Source organism: Ailuropoda melanoleuca, chromosome 14 (assembly GCF_002007445.2).
Source record: "Ailuropoda melanoleuca isolate Jingjing chromosome 14, ASM200744v2, whole genome shotgun sequence".
NCBI classification, from domain to species: Eukaryota; Metazoa; Chordata; class Mammalia; order Carnivora; family Ursidae; genus Ailuropoda; species Ailuropoda melanoleuca.
Window position 1 is genome coordinate 19,807,111 of NC_048231.1, and position 18,758 is coordinate 19,825,868.

General features: G+C 38.2%; 1 protein-coding gene across 9 annotated transcripts in view; it reads left to right on the forward strand.

Annotated features, from left to right (window-relative positions):
- The window catches only part of NRXN3 (neurexin 3), a 1,691,473-nt gene that overhangs the window by 1,527,104 nt on the left and 145,611 nt on the right, over window positions 1–18,758 (forward strand). For 6 of the 9 annotated variants that reach the window (XM_034643175.1, XM_034643171.1, XM_034643173.1 and 3 more), the window contains one exon: window positions 16,102–16,191. The exons of the other annotated variants lie outside the window; for them this stretch is intronic. In XM_034643175.1, the coding sequence (XP_034499066.1) occupies window positions 16,102–16,191 (90 nt within the window). The remainder of the gene's footprint in view (window positions 1–16,101; window positions 16,192–18,758) is intronic. 9 annotated transcript variants of the gene reach the window in all.

Here is an 18,758-nt window from a genome sequence, read left to right on the forward strand (position 1 = left end):
AAAATAACTAAATATAAATCTGACATAGATATATATGTAAAGTAAAAATAAATCTAAAATCTTCTCAGACAGCCAAGGTTTAGAAATACTTAGTACTTCATTTTCAAACCTATATAAAACTGTTGTGAGATGTTGACTGTTTCAAATAAAATAGGAATTTATATAAGTGAAGTACAAACTTAAATAGAACCAAAATGCTTTTAGACTTTCAAAATGAATAGCTGGAATTTTACTGAATTTTCTGTATGGTGAGGGTAGAGCTGGACCTCCGGCGGTGGCGGGGGGGAAGGTAACACATGGAAAAGAAGATATTGCTCCCAGGGGCAATTGAGATCTCCTAGAGGAGACCATAAACCAAGTGAAATCTCATAGTTTTGTTTCATTTTGTGACTTTCTTCTCCTAAGACCTCAGAGAATTTTGAGTTCCAAGGAGGTCCATAAAGGGAATTTTGAAATACTCTTAATAGATCTCTTCTGGACATAAGGCAACCAAACTGAGCCAGGTGCTATGTCAACCCATTGACTCGGAGTCCTGACCAACCCTGATCCCAGACTTTTATGACAATTCTCTAGCCTTATTCCCATCCTCAGTAGTTGTACATAATTCATGCTCAACACTTGTTCCAAACCCACCTTCTAGGGATCTGGTGGAAATGCCGTAGTAGTTGTAGATGTCACCAAGAAACACTCAGGTCAAGACATTAATGAACTTTTCAGCCAGTAAATCCAGCTCATTCTGGGGCTGCATAATTACATAGCTGCATCACTCTGTCAGGTTACAGTTGCTTTAATTTTTCCTGGTCAATTAGAATAATCAATATAAGTGTACCTTGTTCCTCTTGCTTGTGGCTTTGATCCCTTGATTTGTGTGTGCTCCGCCCCCCCCGCCCCCACCGCCGCAGATGCTTCGAACAAGCAAACTGTTGACTAGAAAAGTCAAGAGTTTGAGCAGTAATTATGTATGTTCAAACCTCACTGCCTTTTAAATGTGTAATAACAGCTGAAATCCCAATTGTCACAGCCAACCTCTAGGGACGGAAGCAATCCTAGTATCTACATTCCTTTGTGAACAGAAACCATTGAGATTCGTCTGTAGAAGTATTTATTAAGTATCCATCTCTACAAATCCCTGTGCTAGGAACTGAATAATAAATCGGATTTGCTCCATTATTCAATCAGAGCATATTCAAATCAAACAGGGTAAGTAAGGAAGAAATCTATTTCCTTAGTACTCACTATGTCTAGGTGCTCCTTTCTGAGTCACACTCAGAAGTAAATCTTTGAAAGAAAAAAATAAGGCACATCTTTGGACAGCATCCTTTGAACGTGGTTAGATGGGAAATTGCAATCCCTGTTAGGAAGTCTAAACACTTGTAAGGATTTATATAAGCCACCATCCCTGATAATCAGGAATGAAAACATAAAACCAAGAAAACCACATGTTCTTCTCTCACCTGTCTCATCTGTCCTAACTGTGCCTTACACGTACTAATGTTCTAAGTGCTTTTTGACAAGACAGCAATGGGGCATCAGTAGACACTGCATGAACTTGAGTAGGCAAATCAAGTCACTCAAAGACCTTCTTTTAATCTCTTGGATTATTATTGCGAAGATAAAAGTGGCATTTCTGAAAGAGCAAAATTCAAAGGAACTTCGCAATTAGAAGGGTGATAATACTAGATCATCTGGTATTTCCCTGGTTGGTTCAGAGATTTCTACAGAAAACAGACTACTCTAATTTGACTAGTATAATTTGGAATGTTACAGACGGTACAGTTTGCCTTTCTTCTACCAAGAAAATAGACCTGTCTGATTCTCCTCTTTGGCTAGAAAAGTTTTTTTGTTCAACTCCATTATCATTAGGGATGTCATTTGAAATTATTCTCAGTCATTCCTTTATCCAAGATATTTATTTCTTACAGATATCTAGGAGCTGTTTCTTGTGGGAAGTTGCAAACTTCTATGGAGAATATATGAAGGCATTCTTTCCATTGAGATATTTATAAATTCTCTCTCTATATACAGGATACACACACACACACACACACACACACACACACACATCAGTGAGTAAATACTGAAAACATTGTCCCAGCACAAATAAATATATTTCAACATAAAATAGCCTAAGGATCTTTAGACATAGTTCTCAGATAGCCGAGATTTAATATCATGCTATTTAATATTTTATATTAAATAGTTAAAAGAAGGGAGAGTCATTAATATTTCATTAATGTATCTCAAATTTGTAGGTTTTCAGATGTTATAAGAACCTTGGTAATCATTTAAACTTTCAAAGGTAATAACTTGATGATTTATTGGAGTCAGAACACCTGCCTGTGCTTGAAGCAGCAGCGGTCATCAGTTCCTGACCGTGCTTGAGCGCGCGAAGATGTGTCGGTATTTTACATCACTGTGTGTTGGAAAGGGCACTGTGGAAGTAGGGCGGTGTAAACAGATTTTTTTAAATCTTTTTTTTTTTTTAAAGATTTTAATTATTTATTTATTCGACAGAGATAGAGACAGCCAGCGAGAGAGGGAACACAAGCAGGGGGAGTGGGAGAGGAAGAAGCAGGGGGAGTGGGAGAGGAAGAAGCAGGCTCCCAGCGGAGCCTGATGTGGGGCTCGATCCCATAACGCCGGGATCACGCCCTGAGCGGAAGGCAGATGCGTAACCGCTCCGCCACCCAGGCGCCCCGATTTTTTAAAATCTTGCTTCTAAGGTGATTATAATTTTATACCAAAACAACAAAAACAAGGAGGATAGTTGGAGGATAGAGGAGTCTAGGTTTTAGGTAAATATTTTAAATATATGGATAATTTTACATAATTGTTGACTTCTTTCTTAAAAGTCTAAAAAAAACCTGGTTTTTTGAATTGTTATTCTGGCCATCACATTTACAATATGAACTACTATTTGAGCATGATTTAAAACGTGACCTGCTTCTAATTGTTGACAAGTGTGTGTCGTTCAAGTTGTCACTCAAAACATTAAACGTTAGTTGTCCTTACTCTTTATTTAACTCCTTAGATTTTGATCATTTTTGATGCTTTTCTCCACAGTCCAACTGCCATTCATCTGCTAATGTAATACAATTCTAATACCCGCTATTAAGTCCCAGAAAAATGACTTCTAAATTCTCCTCAGGGAGTTTATAAAGGCTGTTTTTTTACTGATCAGTAAGCCTTAAAAGGTGTTGAATAGGTAGTGGCTGCTTTTTAAAAGATAAAGTTGCAAGGTAGGAATGTTTTTTATCTGGTTTTGGTCTTCAAGTCAGTGTTTTGCTTTGTTTTTATTGTTTTGTATTAATAGGAAGCATGGTGGAGCATATCTTTCTATTCTAAGCCTAAGTAAGCCTATTTGTTCATAATCGTGATTATTCATATCCTACAGGAACATCAATGATTTGGTTTGGTTGGAAGATTTGAGTAAGGGGTAGGAGTAAAGGTAATATTAGCTCAAGGGAGGAAAAAAAGGCAGTCCTTCTAGATTCTCCATGGAATCCTTTAAGGAGGAAAAAAAAATCCATTGGTGAGTAGGGGTTAGAGTCCCAGAACATCTTCTCATTAAGTCCAGCCCACTTTTCTTATAAGCCTTTGTCCACCCATCATTTGAATAGTGATGGCAGGAGGTCACACAAGTAGCTGAGTGGTCCCTTATTAGCTCTACTCCTTATTACCGCTGGAGTCAACCCCACCACTCTCCCATTCTTAACGTAGTCCAAGTCCAGAAATGGAGACCAGAGAAATATTAGTCCCTCTCTGGGTTTCCTGCCCTGTCCCAGCTCCCTCATCCCTGCTCTGTCCCCCTCCTCTGAGGAGCTGCATTTTTGCATCCCTTTCCTTGGATTTGCTAATTCTCTCTTAAGAAGGAAGAAGAGGACTAAAGATAGGTAACAAGGGCCCATGGCTCCCTCTCTCCATTCCAGGACCCCTAAGGCTTTCACCAGACAAGCTCCTTTGACTCCACAGACAACAGCTGAGCACCTCCCCCTCTTCCTGTTGGTTCTTGATGGAAACCCTCACACAGGAGACTGCTTCATTTACCCAATCTCTGCTTCCCACTCCCTCCTGGATTTCCCAACTCCCTGAATATATGATGCAGAAAAATCACTCGAAACCTTTGTTATTTATTGGCTCATGTTTTTGTGGGTCCTAGAGATGTTTTATCTGTTCCAGGATGGCTTAAATGGACGTACTTTATCTTGACAGCCTTACTTACAGGTCTGGGCCCTCAGTTGAGCTGGCTAAGTGGCTTGGAGGGCTGGGGTCTCTCTTCTTGTGATCTCCCATCTTCCAGGATCCGAGACTGGTTTTGGCTTTCTTGAGCATGGCAATCACAGGCTTCTCAGCAGCATGAGAGGCCAAGCACTCAATATGTAAGGGCTGTTCAGACCTCCTCTTACATCCCATTTGCTAATATGCCCTCGGACAAACAAGACAAGTCTCAGAGCCAATCCAGAACCAAGGGGTGGAAAAGTAGACTCAACCTCTGGTAGGAAGAGTGATGAAGTCTCATTGAAAAGGGGCACAGATATCAGAATGGGAGTGAGGCTGTTTTGTAGAGAGCTTTGCAGAAAGCTTGAGAAAGGTTGTGGCAGCTATTCAACCCTAAATTCAGTACTCAGTGTGAAGTTGTAAACTAGTGGCTTTTGATGAGGTACAGGTGAGGTTCAGTGGGGTGGAGTTCGGAGCCGATGACCAAGAAAGAATTCTTGAGGTGTCTTTGGTGTAAAATGGTGGTTTATTAAAGCATGGGGACAGGACCCATGGGCAGAAAGAGCTGCTGCCCCAGGGTTGTGAGGGATGGCCCATTATATACCCTCAAGTTGGGAGGGGGTTAGGGATAGTGGAAGTCTCTAAGGAATTTTGGAAGCAAGGTTTCCAGGACCTTGAGGAGGCTAGCTGTTGTTGGGAAAAGGTCATTTATTACTGTCGAATAAAACCTGAGTCATGAGACCCTTCAGATGTATATCGGTGGGCCATATGCTTGGGAATGATTGCCAACACGTATCTTGGGGGGTTAGAGATAAAGGAAGTTTCTAAAGGAATTTTTATACGTTAGAGTAGACTTACAGGATCTTGGTGGAGGGGAGGGGTCAGGCCAGGACTGCCTTTTGCCCATAGCAAAGTATTAACATCGAGGCAGCTGAGTTCCTAGAGGAATGTCACCGTGACTGTTTCAAGGACTTGTCAATGGGCTGTAGGTAATAAGGACTGTTTCTTTGGTCCTTTAGGGCAGCCAGGCGTGCCTGAGGAATGTCATATATCCCGTGGGGTGGGGGGGACAAAACTTCTGCTTTGTCCTCAGCTTGCCTTCCATTCCCTCATCATTTCCCCCCTGAACATTTTTGACCCTTAAATCTTTAAGGTTGTTGAAAGTGGAAGGTTTCATCTTCTGTAACTTCTTCCTGCTGAATAGGGGCATAGAGATGTCCCTCCCTATGGGTCAACATTGGTCAGTTGGGGAACATACAGGGGAGTTATGTGAAAGGGGAGGCAGCTGAATCCAACATGGACAACATGGATGAACCTCCTTGAGGAGAAGGTATTATCTGTTAGCCGGAAGTTACGGCGGTCAAGGAGTCTTGGCGCTAGGCAGGGAGACATCAGATATGACAAAACAAGGTTAATATTATAAGGAGAGATCTGAATAAAAGATCTTTGATAGTTGACCTTTGGTAATTTTCCTCCAGTCCAGGAGTTTAAAACAATCACTAAAGGAAAGAGAGAATTTAAAGCACCAATTTGAGCATTCATGTCAGGTAGAAACCCAGAAGTATTTTGTGGTAATCTGGACTGTATACACAGCATTGTTTTTATGCTACCACATATTTCACCTTGTATAGCAGTTAAAAACATCTAACATCACTCTGTTCTGTAGAGTATCACTTAGGGCTTTGACCATGTATTTATTGAGAATTTCCATATGCCAAACAAGATTCTCCAGTCTCAAAGAGTAGCAAAGATAGATGCTAGGTGGTCATACCAATGTAGCACAAAACATGGCCACCATGGTTTTAAATTTGGAAGGTTGGCTGCGTTGGTAATGGTTTTAATAATGCATCCATGCATCCAGGCAAAACCCAGAGCACAGTGGCTTATCCAGCAAGGAGGAAGCTATGGACACAAGTTAAGTTGCAGAGCCACTGGGTCCCAGCCAGGAGCCAGTCATATAATACTGGGTCTCCTTGGAACAGCAGTCAGGATTTCAAGGGCTACTTGGTTTTGGAGGGCCATACATACAATGATTTCAGGCCCATATTTGATTGGGGAGTTATGGCTTGATAAGCTTTCACTGAGGAATCACCCTCCCCTCTCTTTTCTTTAAGATATGACATTTTGGACTTAATCTTGGCTCTAACTGCCATATCACATGGCCACCTTCTTCTTTTCTTTTTTGTTTTTCCCCCTCAGCATGTCTTATCACTTTGCTTAAATTGAGTTAATTGCTTTTTTAAAAATTAAATGTCCATTTAAAAAAAATTAATCTTGTTTTTATATTCCCTCAGGATACTTTCAAATACTTTATCTGCCTTTGTTTTGAACATTTGTGATAAATTGGTGTTATTTATGAAACGAGGTTGATTCATATAGGCTGTGTTCTCCGTTTCATTTTTTTCCTTTGCTTCTTCCTTTTTTTTTTTTAACAAAGACAGTTATGCTATAAAAACAGCCCCTTGCTGATCTGTACTTTTCTCTAGACATTTTCTCTGAGCTCCATACATTGTTTATCATTATCCTTTGTAGCCAGATTTGAGGCCATGCTGCAATTCTCACAAACAAATCAATTTGAATTAATTTGCCAAGTAGAGTTAACGAGGCATTGTATGAATTCGAGATATACTACAACTGCTGCATTCCCTGAGGTCATCTCTTCACTGGGGAAATTTTGATTCTTGTACCACATTGCAGTAATGTATATCTGACCTTTGAATCTTGCACTAAATGATGCATGGCTGCCAACTGGTTCATTTTTTGAAAAGCCTTGGAAATGCCATATAATGAAATAGGGGTACAGACAATTCCTTAATTAATACCTTTGGTGGGGGGAGGGTTAACTTTAAACTCTATACTCTCTGATGCTTGCCTATGCTTGGAGTCCTATTTTTAATGATGTTGTAAGTGGGATGTTTGAGAAACATTAAAATAGGGAAAATATATTTCTTAGATAATCTTTGAAGCCTGTTCAACTTTAAAATTGTAGACTTCTCTCAAAATATAAACTGTGAGCTCCAAAGAACTCTACTCCCAGAAACCCCAGAAACTGCTTTTTAATTATAAAACATAAAAAAACACTTGCTTAAGCGGGACCTCAGGGGTTAGGTGGACTCGCCTTCATCCCCACTCCTTCGTCCTCACACATCTTCATCTGTCGCTAGCATGTCCTCTAGCAAGGAGAATTTCCCTCAGCAGGTAAAGTCTGGTACACATGAAATAAATAGGAAAATCCAATCCACCTTTTGCTGAGCAAATGGTAACAGAGATTCTCAAAGGAGCTCAGATTTCTGGGTCTTACATGAAGAATTTCCCAGATGCTTAAGGAATGGAACCCAAGCCCTTGTTAATGTTTGCTTAATTAGAATAGAAAACATGTGTGGGAAAAGTGCCCCAAATTTTACATTGCATAAAAGGATGAATCTCTTAAACTTGAGACTGATAACATAAAAATTCTCAAGTGTTTTTGTTTAACAGAAAAAATTGTGATGCATTTAACCGTATTTAACAAAGAATCTGATAATGGCTAAGGACTAACATGGGCTCATCCAAACAAGTCTTAAGGAACTAGGCTAATTCTCTTTGGATGGCATTAACAAATCGGCAGATGAGATGTATATTATAGACACAGTGTATCTTCATTTCCCTGAAATAGTGTAAAGAGAGCTATGACAGCATCTTAAGGAGATCTGCTTCTGGTTGAGCTGAAACACTCAGATGAAGCTATCTAGTTTCCCTGTATCTATTGCTGTGTAACAAATTACCCCAAAACTTAGTGGCTTAAAACAACAAATACTTGCTCTCGCACAGTTTCTGTCAGGATTTGATAGCAGCTTAGTTCAGTGGATCTGGCTTAAGGTGTCTGATGGGTTGACATCAAGATAACACCTGGGGCTGCAGTCATCTCAAGACTTACCTAGGCATGGAGGCTCTGGTGGCCTCAGATCCTTGACAGGTAGTTCTCTCCAAAGGACTTAAGTGTCCTTATAATATAACTCTAGGTTCCCTGGAGTGGGTATTGAGAGGGAGAGGGAAAAGGAGGGAGACAGGGAGAGAAAGTCAGAGAGAGAGAGAGAGATGTTACTGTGCTTTTTTTTGATCTGGTCTCTCAAACCACGCACTGTCACTTCCAACATACCCTATTCTTTAGAATTGAGTCACTAAGTTGAGCCCACATGCAAGGCTGGAGAATCAAGCCCTATCTCTTACAGAATGGAATTTCAAAGAATTTGTAGACATTATAAAGCCACCACGTAATCCTATTCTGTACATTTTTCAGGGTCTTGAATAAAGGCACAAAGATATGCTTATCAAACTTGCAGATGACATAAAATAAGAAATGTGTCTCCTCAAAAGACAAAACACCTAGAGTTAAGCATTTTCTTGTCAGATTGGAATGTTCTTATGAAACAAAAAGAATACATTTAATAGGGTGTAATTAAAGTCCTGCTTTGAAGTTCATAAAGTGTATTGCATGAATGCAAGATGGCCCAAACTTTGGGGGAAGCAATTCAGTTAGAAACTGTTGGGTTTTATTTGGAAATAAGCCTAATATATGACAGTGCCGTGATGCGATTGTTTAGACAACTGTTGAAAACCCATCTATTAACCAGGTCAAGGGTGCGTAGTGTGAGATACAGTGATTGTGGTCTTTAGATCCCTTGGGAATAATATAATTGCTTGTAGACATGAGGTTTAAGGTTGGTCTAGAGGACCTATAATTTATAAATACGAGAATTCCATAAGAACCAAACAGAAGCATTACTACAATATCGTTTTATTATGACATCAGACATGTTGATTTTGGTGTGACTTTCCTCTTTAGGAAAACGAAATGTTTCTATTTGTTGCCCATTGAAATTATCCTTCCAAACTTCCTACCTATAATCTGAGCTATATCGGAACATCACACATACATGATCTTTTTGTACCAAATATTCTAACATTCTGCCTTTAAAAACATTGAGTTTGATTTCCTCTGCATGAGAGGAATGAAAGGGGATAGGTAGTGGAGAGAGGAATGTTGCTAGAAAGAAATGAAAGAAACCAACAAGATTAAAGAGAAGCAGGGTGACACAGAGGGTGGGCATGCAGGAATGCATGGATCACAGGGAAGGGTGACCCCAAAATAACACTGTGGCTTTTGCAACAAGAAGGAAATAAGTGATAAGAAGAAAGGCACCTGGGGGAATCTGGAAGGGATCATATGTCAAATGGTTGAAGACCGGACATTAAGGCTTTAGGTTGAAAGGAAATTTGAAAAGATTTGACACTAAAAATTGTGTAGTGAAGTAATTCTTGTAAGTTTACCTTCACTTGAGTTTAACCCTTTTGAATCAGGTACTGTTATCACAATAGCAGCAATAGTAATAAGCCATCGGGCACTTCAGTTGTGCCACACACTGTACTAAGGACTTCATATACGTTTAGTTCTTAAGCCAACCCTGTGTTGTAGTGATTATTATAATCCTCATTTTATATATGGAGAAATTAAAGCTTAAAGACACACCAAGGCATAGATATTTTAAACATGTTTACCAGAAAGGAACTAGACAAAATTTTCAGCCATTGAAATTGACTAGTCTAGCTTTAGTGCCCATTTTGAAATAATTATGGAAGCAAATCGAATTTTATAGTCAATTTATATTTTAATTTATAGCATGTCAGATTTGAAAGTGGTCTTAAATAAAGAATAGATGTTACATTAACCTATTGTACTGAAGCAGATTCCATTAGAAATTGCTTGAAAATACCCCTTGAATTATGGAAACAAATAAAGATATTGTAGTCACCTGGACATTGTTTTATTAATATTCCTGGGATTGAAAATATCCATGATGGATGAGGAACAATGAGGAGAAATTCCAGGGGAAATGAGCTTTAGGAAGAGAGTTGAGAATAGCCGCACTGTGCAGGAAAAGGACAGGGAATGCTGATTTATGTTCTAATTGTTGCATCAGGACAAATGGTCATCAGTATAATTACATTTCAACAGAAATGGCACTTTCAGTTAGATCTGGGATATGAAAGAGACGTTCAATGTTAGCATATCTGCCCAAAAATCACCTCAGCCAGGAACCAAGTTCAAGGATAGAGACATGGTCACTTGGATACCTGGATATAAAACACCAGGGTACATCTCTAACATGGTCCTCATTTTCCAGCATGTGTTAGGGAAAGATCCTCAGAGTTAAAGTAAATCACAGTCCCTTCCCATTCCCAACCTCTCCCAACTCCTCATAAACTCAGTCCTTGCCTGGATTAATTTGTATAAAACCTTGTAATAAAGGTATTGTTGTCTTCATTTTTTTTAGACAAGTGAAGAAACTCAGAGACTCATCTAGATTAAGTCAATTATTCAAGTTCTCAGAAATGGTAAATGTCTGAGATAGGATTTCATCCAGAGTCTGACTCCACAGCCAATGCTCTTTTCACTCATGTCGGAGTCATCTTTGCTTCAACCGCTTAACCCCTGTAGCCTAGAAATTGTGGATCAATACCACGACTTTGATATAGGAAGGAAATGATGTGCCTTTCCACATATGTTTTCCATTTCTGAGTATATGTACAGCGCATGAGACAGTGTGGGCCAACACACTGGCCAAGTCAGGGTATGCCTGGGTGACCCACACTACTGTCCAGGAGCAGACATCTCATCACTTGGGAAAGGTGGTTCCCTTGGCTCACAGAACCACGTGAGTGAGTCTGAAGAAGCTTGCTTACTTAATAACGCCCGTGTGCTCTGGATCTATTAATTCACTTCCCCCAGCTGATCAGTTTTCTGCTCTAAGAGATTAATTTCTTTACCTTGGCACATGAAAGGATCAAGGCTCATAACGTATAAATAGTTCTTTTTCCTTCAACCTCAAAGGTGTATTTGAGGATTAATGAGGTGATGCTTATAATTGCATTGTGAGCTCTTTGGTTGAAAGGCACTTTATAAATAACAGATATTCATTTTTTGTTGAGGTCCATCCATCACTTACAAGTGGCCAAACATTCTAGTGCCCTTTGGGTAGCGTAACAGCCCCCTTTTTGACTCTGGGAGAGTTCATCTGGGTCAACATCAGGAACAAGACCAGAGCTGAGCTTAGAGAGTTTCACCAGTTCCTTTTCTTTAGTGTCTTATATTTGCTTTGAAACTCACAAAGTGTTCTTTGGGGAGAGAGACATTGTAAGAACCTCTGAAATGCCCTACTGTTTGAGCCTACTCACATCGATTTTCTCTTGCCTCTGGCTTTAATACATAGTACTCATTCTTTGACTGTTCATTAGACCCGTAGTCTCATTTTTTAGTGTCAACAAAGCAATAAAGAAAACTTTCTTTTATTCTAGGACTCAAAACAAAATGTAAAAAATACCTCTGGCATTAATTTTGCACAGATGAATGTTGTTACGGTATTCCTATTAGCATGTCCATGTGCCTGACAACATTTCAGATGGTATTTATAGGCTACCTGAAAGAGTGCATTTTCTGCCAGCCTGGTACAAATTGCCAGAACCTTTAAGACACTCTTCCTCAACTTAGCAGCAGTATATCATCATTATCTGTGGCTGGACCAAGAAATCGCATCTGTCAATTCCTGAATTGCTCTTTTACTTTCAGTGGTTTTAGAAACCCACTTTGTTTTGGAAATGGGGTTAGCTAAGTATATTTTAGAAGACTCAGAAATATAAAAAGCAACAGCTAGGAGATTTAGGGGATATTTAAGATGTTTCATTTTCTATGGCTTGTTGATCTTTGGAAGATAATCTTTGTGGGACCCAATGGAATATGGCCATGTTTTGAATGGAGGCTTAGTAAAGTTCTGAGGTCATGGAAGTACACCCTGGAATCTTTGTGCTTCCCTTAGATCATTAGGAAAGAACTGAATCATCTTAATAGTTTTAAAAACATGAATGTCTTGCATATCCCAGGTTCTGTATATACTCGACCTCTTATTATTCTATACCAAGTCCTATGGTGAATTGGGAAATGGGGAAACTGAGGCCAAGTTGCTTGCATGAGATCACACCGCTACTAAATGCTAATGTTAGCTCTCAGAGCCAAATTTGTCTCCAAAGCCCATGGTCTTAACTCCCGTGCTGTATTGATTATGGCTTAAAGAAAATAAGTGTAATAGCTAATGAATAGGGTCTGTGCTTGGACCAATAGATAATGACAATAAAGTTCTCGTTAAAGTCATTTTCTTTGCTATACAAAAGTTCTCTCTATTGTTCCATTCTTCAATTTAAAAAATATTCATTCCTTTGGGACTGACAACATATTGCAACTTTACTCCATTGGGACCACAAAGAGAGACTGATGTATCGGGAAACTGTTCGAGGGTCAACTTGCTTTCTTTGCCTTCCTAACTCTGTTCTCTTTTTTTATCCTAAATGGATTCACTCAAATGTAGAAAACATGAGGTATTTCTGAATAAAGGTTGGAGCTCTGTGTGAACCAGTTGGGCCTTAATAATTTCACCTCAGAGTATTCTGCTCTTCACAATATTATAATTCAACAGTGCATGTTAGATGTGTCTCCAGGAGTTGAAATACTTGATAATAGAACCAATGATACAAATGCAAATGAATGTAGGAGGCCAGTGGCATTAAAAAACTCAGTTTCTGATTTAAAAAATGCATGTGAACACACACACACACTTTTAAACAAAATAAAATGACTAGTTTCTTTTTTTTCTAAAATTCAGTTCTATTAGGTGAGTGTCAGATCCATATAAGTAATTTAAGAAACCTCTATTTGAAGAACTCATGGTGCAATTTATAGATTTCTCAGTGTGTTTGAGAAGTACGGTTATTACATTTTGGTCTAATTAGTAATGCACATATGCCTCTTTTTAGTGACATTATGACATTTCTATTCATAAGGCCATTCTTTCTTGAGGATATCATCACTTTCTGTTGAAGAATTGATTTCACTCTTTGTTCAAATTTTCATACTGGTTGCTATATGAAATGTACAACTGAATGTCATTAAGGATTTAATATGAATGTGTATGAATTTGGCAAGGTTTGCTCAGCTTTCCATGTAGTCCCTGTGTATGAAATCTTACGTTCAGAAAGTTGTTTACTCTTTTAGTCAGTCTAGTAAAATGGGGCTTGGGGCAAATGAACTCATTCTCATGCACATGTTTCTAAAACAGTTCTTACTAATGTTTGCGATAAATTAAAATAAAAACCAACAAGAACATGAAAAGAGACTAAGAACAATGTTAATGTGGCAATTTAAACCAATTTGGTTTTCCAAATGACCTTCCATCTTTCACAACTTTTAACAGTATGCAAAATCACGATCATTAGTGCCAGACTCTATGAATCTGGTGTGGAAAACTTAAAACTTTTTTCTAAATGTCTTTAAAGCTGAGATGGAGAAGAATGACTCTCTCTCTTTCACTTTCCGATGGGTCTAAGGTTGAATCATGGCTATGCTGTCCTCCCAACATATCACTTATTGATTATCAAACATACTTTTCTCTTTTTCTAGGCTGTACTATGCCTCAAAATGATTTTCTATGGAGCTTTAGGTTTGAAAAAGAGTATATGGGGAGGGGATGCTTAGGAGGACAAAGAGCCCCTATGTATTCTGAGGAAGTCAGTCATCGCATCTTCTTATTTAATTTAGTGCATATAGAACGCTGGCACTGGAAATTTTGGATATTTCTGATTTTGCCTGCATGTTTCTAAGAATATTTAGCTTTGTATTTGCTACTGACTTCACTAATCCATACCACAGTGAGTGGAGTGAAGGTTATCACTATATTTAATGTTGCAGCCAACAACAGTTACAGAAAACCCAAAGTAACAGAATATATTTAAGGTGAATCTGGCGCAACCCACTTGTCATTTTTCAGTATAATACTTTGTTGTAACTAAAACTTGAGAGGGGTCAAAGCTTATGAAGATGGATGATATCCCTTGTGTTATCTGTCTTCTTTAGGGTAGGACTAAGAGTACAGGATATAGGTTCTTTTCAGAAAAGTGCATGCTCCTTTTCGATGAAGACATGTGAGAATTTACCCAACTTCATTTTTTATTAACAGACTTTTGAATCCCCAAATCTACCAGGGAGGATCATTATAATAATCTCTAATTGGTAGCTATATTAACAGAGAAAACTAACTTCTTTCACCATGAGCTTATTGAAACACCAAGAAGTTGCCTTTCTGGGTTTTTTTTCTCCTTACCTACACCCTCTCCCCTCTTTTGTCTATGAGAAATAATACTCCATTCATTGTAATTTATCTGTTGATACGTTCATATATTATGTTTTATCCCAGCCACATAAGATCCCATGATGTAGGCTGGAAACAGATCCATTGTTGGCTCTTCCTTGAGCTTTGTTTTGTTGTTGCTTTTTTGTTATTAGCTTTTTTATTCCTTGGGAATGAGAATGGTGAGCTTCTTAAAAGCATTTGTCCATAGCAGAAATGAATGGGGAATCTTGGAAACATCTCCCAGCATGGCCACCCCTTTCCCATGTTACACCTCATGGAAAGCAGGTACCAGTTTAGTCACATGTAGAGTCTTCTTTGTCAATGACTCCTCCTATAGGAAAGTGGCCCTAAGATTGAAATGCCATGGTCACCTTCTACTCAGTTGGCCTGATGCTATATTTAATCCTCACATTCTCTCTGGCTTTTAGACTTCTTTGTAAATGATTTCTGAGACACCTGTTTTGAGATCTCGATTTCATTTTTAATGTTGGCAATTTAGAATGGGATTCCCTAAGTTCCAATATATGGCTACGAGTGAAAAGTCATGAATTAGAATTCACTAGTTTTTGCTTGATCACTGAGAGGGTGGTTGATAAGATAGAACAGTTCCCAAAGCGTGGTTCATTATTTTGTGATTTGAAGTATATTCATTAGGGGTATATCTCCACAATACCGCTCTCCAAATCTGTCCTAATTAGACAAACCATCCAGGGGTGTTAACAACAGTTACAAAAGGAATAAGGGGGCATAGTAGCAGTTAAAAGCATTATGTTTGAGGCTTGAAACTAATTAGATATTTCATGCTTGGAGGAAGTATCCCAAACAGGCTTTATGAATAGATACTTGTTCGGAAAGGACGTCTCATAGAAAGGTAAGAGAGACTAGATAAACATATAAAGCTTGCATCTATTAGTAGTAATAAAATGTAGGTGCTTAAAATCTGCTAATATTCTATCCCTACATTTATTGCTGCTTTGATTTACAAATATTTATTTTGGGTTTTCTTTTTTTTAAAATGTAGAACGAGTCTGGGCAGAGCAATAGAAATGTAAAGAACCATCTATAAGACTCCATCTATTTAACATAGCTGGTAGGGTGCCAGGGTCTCCTTTATGGAGTAAGAAGTCTCTCTCGGCCATTCAAGGCTTAAGTTGTCTTTTTCCCTCCACTAGAAGGTAGAGAAGTTATAAACACTTGAGAGGAGAGTAAGGAAGTATATGACCCATGCTTCTGGTGTGGTATAGTACCATGAGAGAAGATCATGCTTGACTAAGACCCTGGGGGTCCACTGCCATAGAAGAAACTGGTCTGGCAGGTAACTTACTCACAAACCAAGAAAATCCTGTGCCTCCATTGATCCAATTAAGGTGTGGTTGGGGTGAGATGGAGCAGAGTGAAGGTAAACCCATTTCTGTAAATGGCCAAAGCTCTTACTGATTCCCATCCCATGTCACATTCCCAAAACATGATGGAGCACTGCATAGCTAAGTCTCGCCTGACCTCAAACCTGTCATCCAAGGGCAGAGTGACTTCGACTCCACCTCTACTAAAGATAAATTGATATCTATCTCTAAAAACTTCATAAACAAACCAAAAACCTAGGATGTTTTTTAATGACGTATTGACTTTTCAGATTGTTTTTTAAGCTGTTTTTTAAACTTTAAAGGCAACACTGATAATGAACGCTTCCAAATGGTAAAACAGAAAATCCCCTTCAAATATAACCGGCCCGTAGAGGAGTGGCTGCAGGAAAAAGGTAACCGTCGTTAAAACTTTCATTTTAAAATCATTTGATTCTAAACCCTCATTTTTAAAGCCTGCAAATAAATGTTCTTTAAATGATAATCGCCTGCTGCATAAATGACTGTTTTAATTTTCATTATAATTTGTGTCAGCTTCCACCTGCCATATGTTGATAAATCATGCTATAATACATTGCCATTAAAATACAGTTAAAGGGACTAACATCTAGCTTGCTATCAGCGTGACAACCACAAACAAGAAATTCCAGGAACCTCTAAAAAAGAAATGTATTATGGCAATTTAACCACTGCATGACATTATTTGTTAATTTGTTTTAAATTACCTCTTATACCAAAGCTTTCTAAAGAAATTTCAAAAGTACTCTTTAAACTTACATCTTGAGGCTGTTTTGGCTTTACTCTCTAGTGTGGATAACAAAAAAAATCATCAGATCGACTCTTGTAACTTAAACTGCTTAAGACAAATGTTATAAGGGGAGCAGTGTTTTCTAACATTTGTTTTTAAACAAAGAAAGAATGAGAAAGAGAATTTTGCCTTTAGATTCAAACTTAAAGAGGCAAAAGTGTTTCATAAGAGGTTAATTGTGTCCTAGTTGCTGGCTGAAACTAAAAAAAAAGAAAAGAAAAGCTTATTTTATACTTTGGTTGTGTAATACCCTTATGTGTTTGATATTTATGCAACAAAAGGCAAGTGGCTAAGACAATGAGTTGGAAAAGAAAGGCTCATGAAAGGCAAAACAGCAGTTCTGATTTGCTGAAGAAAACAACCACTTTGTTAATAAAAGAGGGCAGCGGTTATACCTGATGTTAGAATTTTCTGTGTGGCTTCTGTGTGCTAGGATGTAAACTATTATCATTCAATGAAGAAAATTCTCTGTTTCCGGAAGCTTTTTATTCCCTTTTTCCTGAGCCAGTACAAGCTACTCTTATCTCAAGACCTTCAGTGAGTTTTTAAAATTCGTAGAGATTTGATTGAGTTATACATAAAAAGTAATTGAATATATTAATATGCAACTTAAGCAAACTTAATTACAGTTTTAAGTTGGGTGACAACATTTAGACCCTTAAACACGGAAAATCCTCACTGAGTCTTAACTGTTTGCCCTGTTTTTAACGTATGTGGTCTAATTAAAAATAAATTAAGAATAACTCTAAAAAGCAAATAATTTTGTTTAGTAATCACCAGCTCATAAAGTCCCTTTAACACTAAAGACTATTATTGCCTCACTTTTTAAAAAGGAGAAGAAAACTAGATGCATGTCTGAGTCTCATGTGCCTGAGAGAACTTTTTTTCTTTCAATTTTATGTTAATAATATTTTCTTTTACTCCATCGCCTTTTGAAGTCTAAGTTTAAGAGCATGCCAGGCGTTTTCATTTGTATAAACCATTATAAAGTTATGAGTAGGCTTTTAGTTTTCCTTCTGATAGCATTGTTATCAGTTGGCTTTCATATAGAAGGATGCTTTCAAATAGACAACAAATCAAGGGGGAAGGGTGGGTCCGGTGGGATGGAGGGCGGCTTGCTAGTTTCTTAACCAAATATATATGTATATATATATGCATATAATATTGAAAATGGTTATTTGCAAACTTGGAGGTTCTCTCTTCTACACTATTTTAACTGAAATTACTTTTTAAAAAAATACTTTGGGTGAGTAACATCTATTCATTCTATTGCTTTACCCCTTCCTCTGTCTAGCTAACCTCCCCTTCAAAAGGAGTAGGAAATAGATACCAAAAGACCTTGTAAAGACAACGAGTTAAAAAAGGGTAAAGGTGGAAGGATGAATAGGCAGACATATCAGAAGCACTTGGAATGCCTCTTTGGAGTTATTTTTGTCATTGAAGAAGAGATCTCGGTCACAACATTCCTGAGTCTGTTTTCTGGCTCTGTCTACTATTGACTGATACTTTCTGACCTTAGACAATCCACTTAACCTCTTTTTATATCTCAGATTTCCCATCTGAGGAGAAGAGAAATAATACTGCCTATTCCCCAAGGGTGTTCTGAGGTTTAATTAATTAGTCTTTGTGCAACGCTGACTGGAGACGTGCGAAGATTTAATTTAAGCAGTATGTGAACTTGATATCCAAACAAGGTAACAATGACTTCCAAGAAGATGGGCATCCAAAACAAAACAAAAAGTAACCTGCTACGAACCCTGCACTAGTATAACCAAATTGAGTATTATGGATGATAAAACGATTCTTAGATTGGAATATAGATATCATAGTTGCTTATTATTAAAGAACTTGATAGATCATAATGAATGACAATGGTGAGATTTGACATTGATTTTGAGAAATCTTGGGCAAATGATAAAACTTACTCCAGTCTGTCCCTTATACTAACCCTTCAGAGGGAAAGGGTTGTGATGGCCAGTTCTCATTTATTCACTTACTCCTGCTTAGCTGAGAGAGGTAAATTGATCAGAGGAAGAGCTGGGAGGAGACTGAGAGTTTCCCACTATTACTTTAGTGACTGCCAGCTTTACTCTTAACTACCTAATCCAAGGTACAGAGGGCTAGGAAATGATCCTGAAACAGCAGAAAAACAGA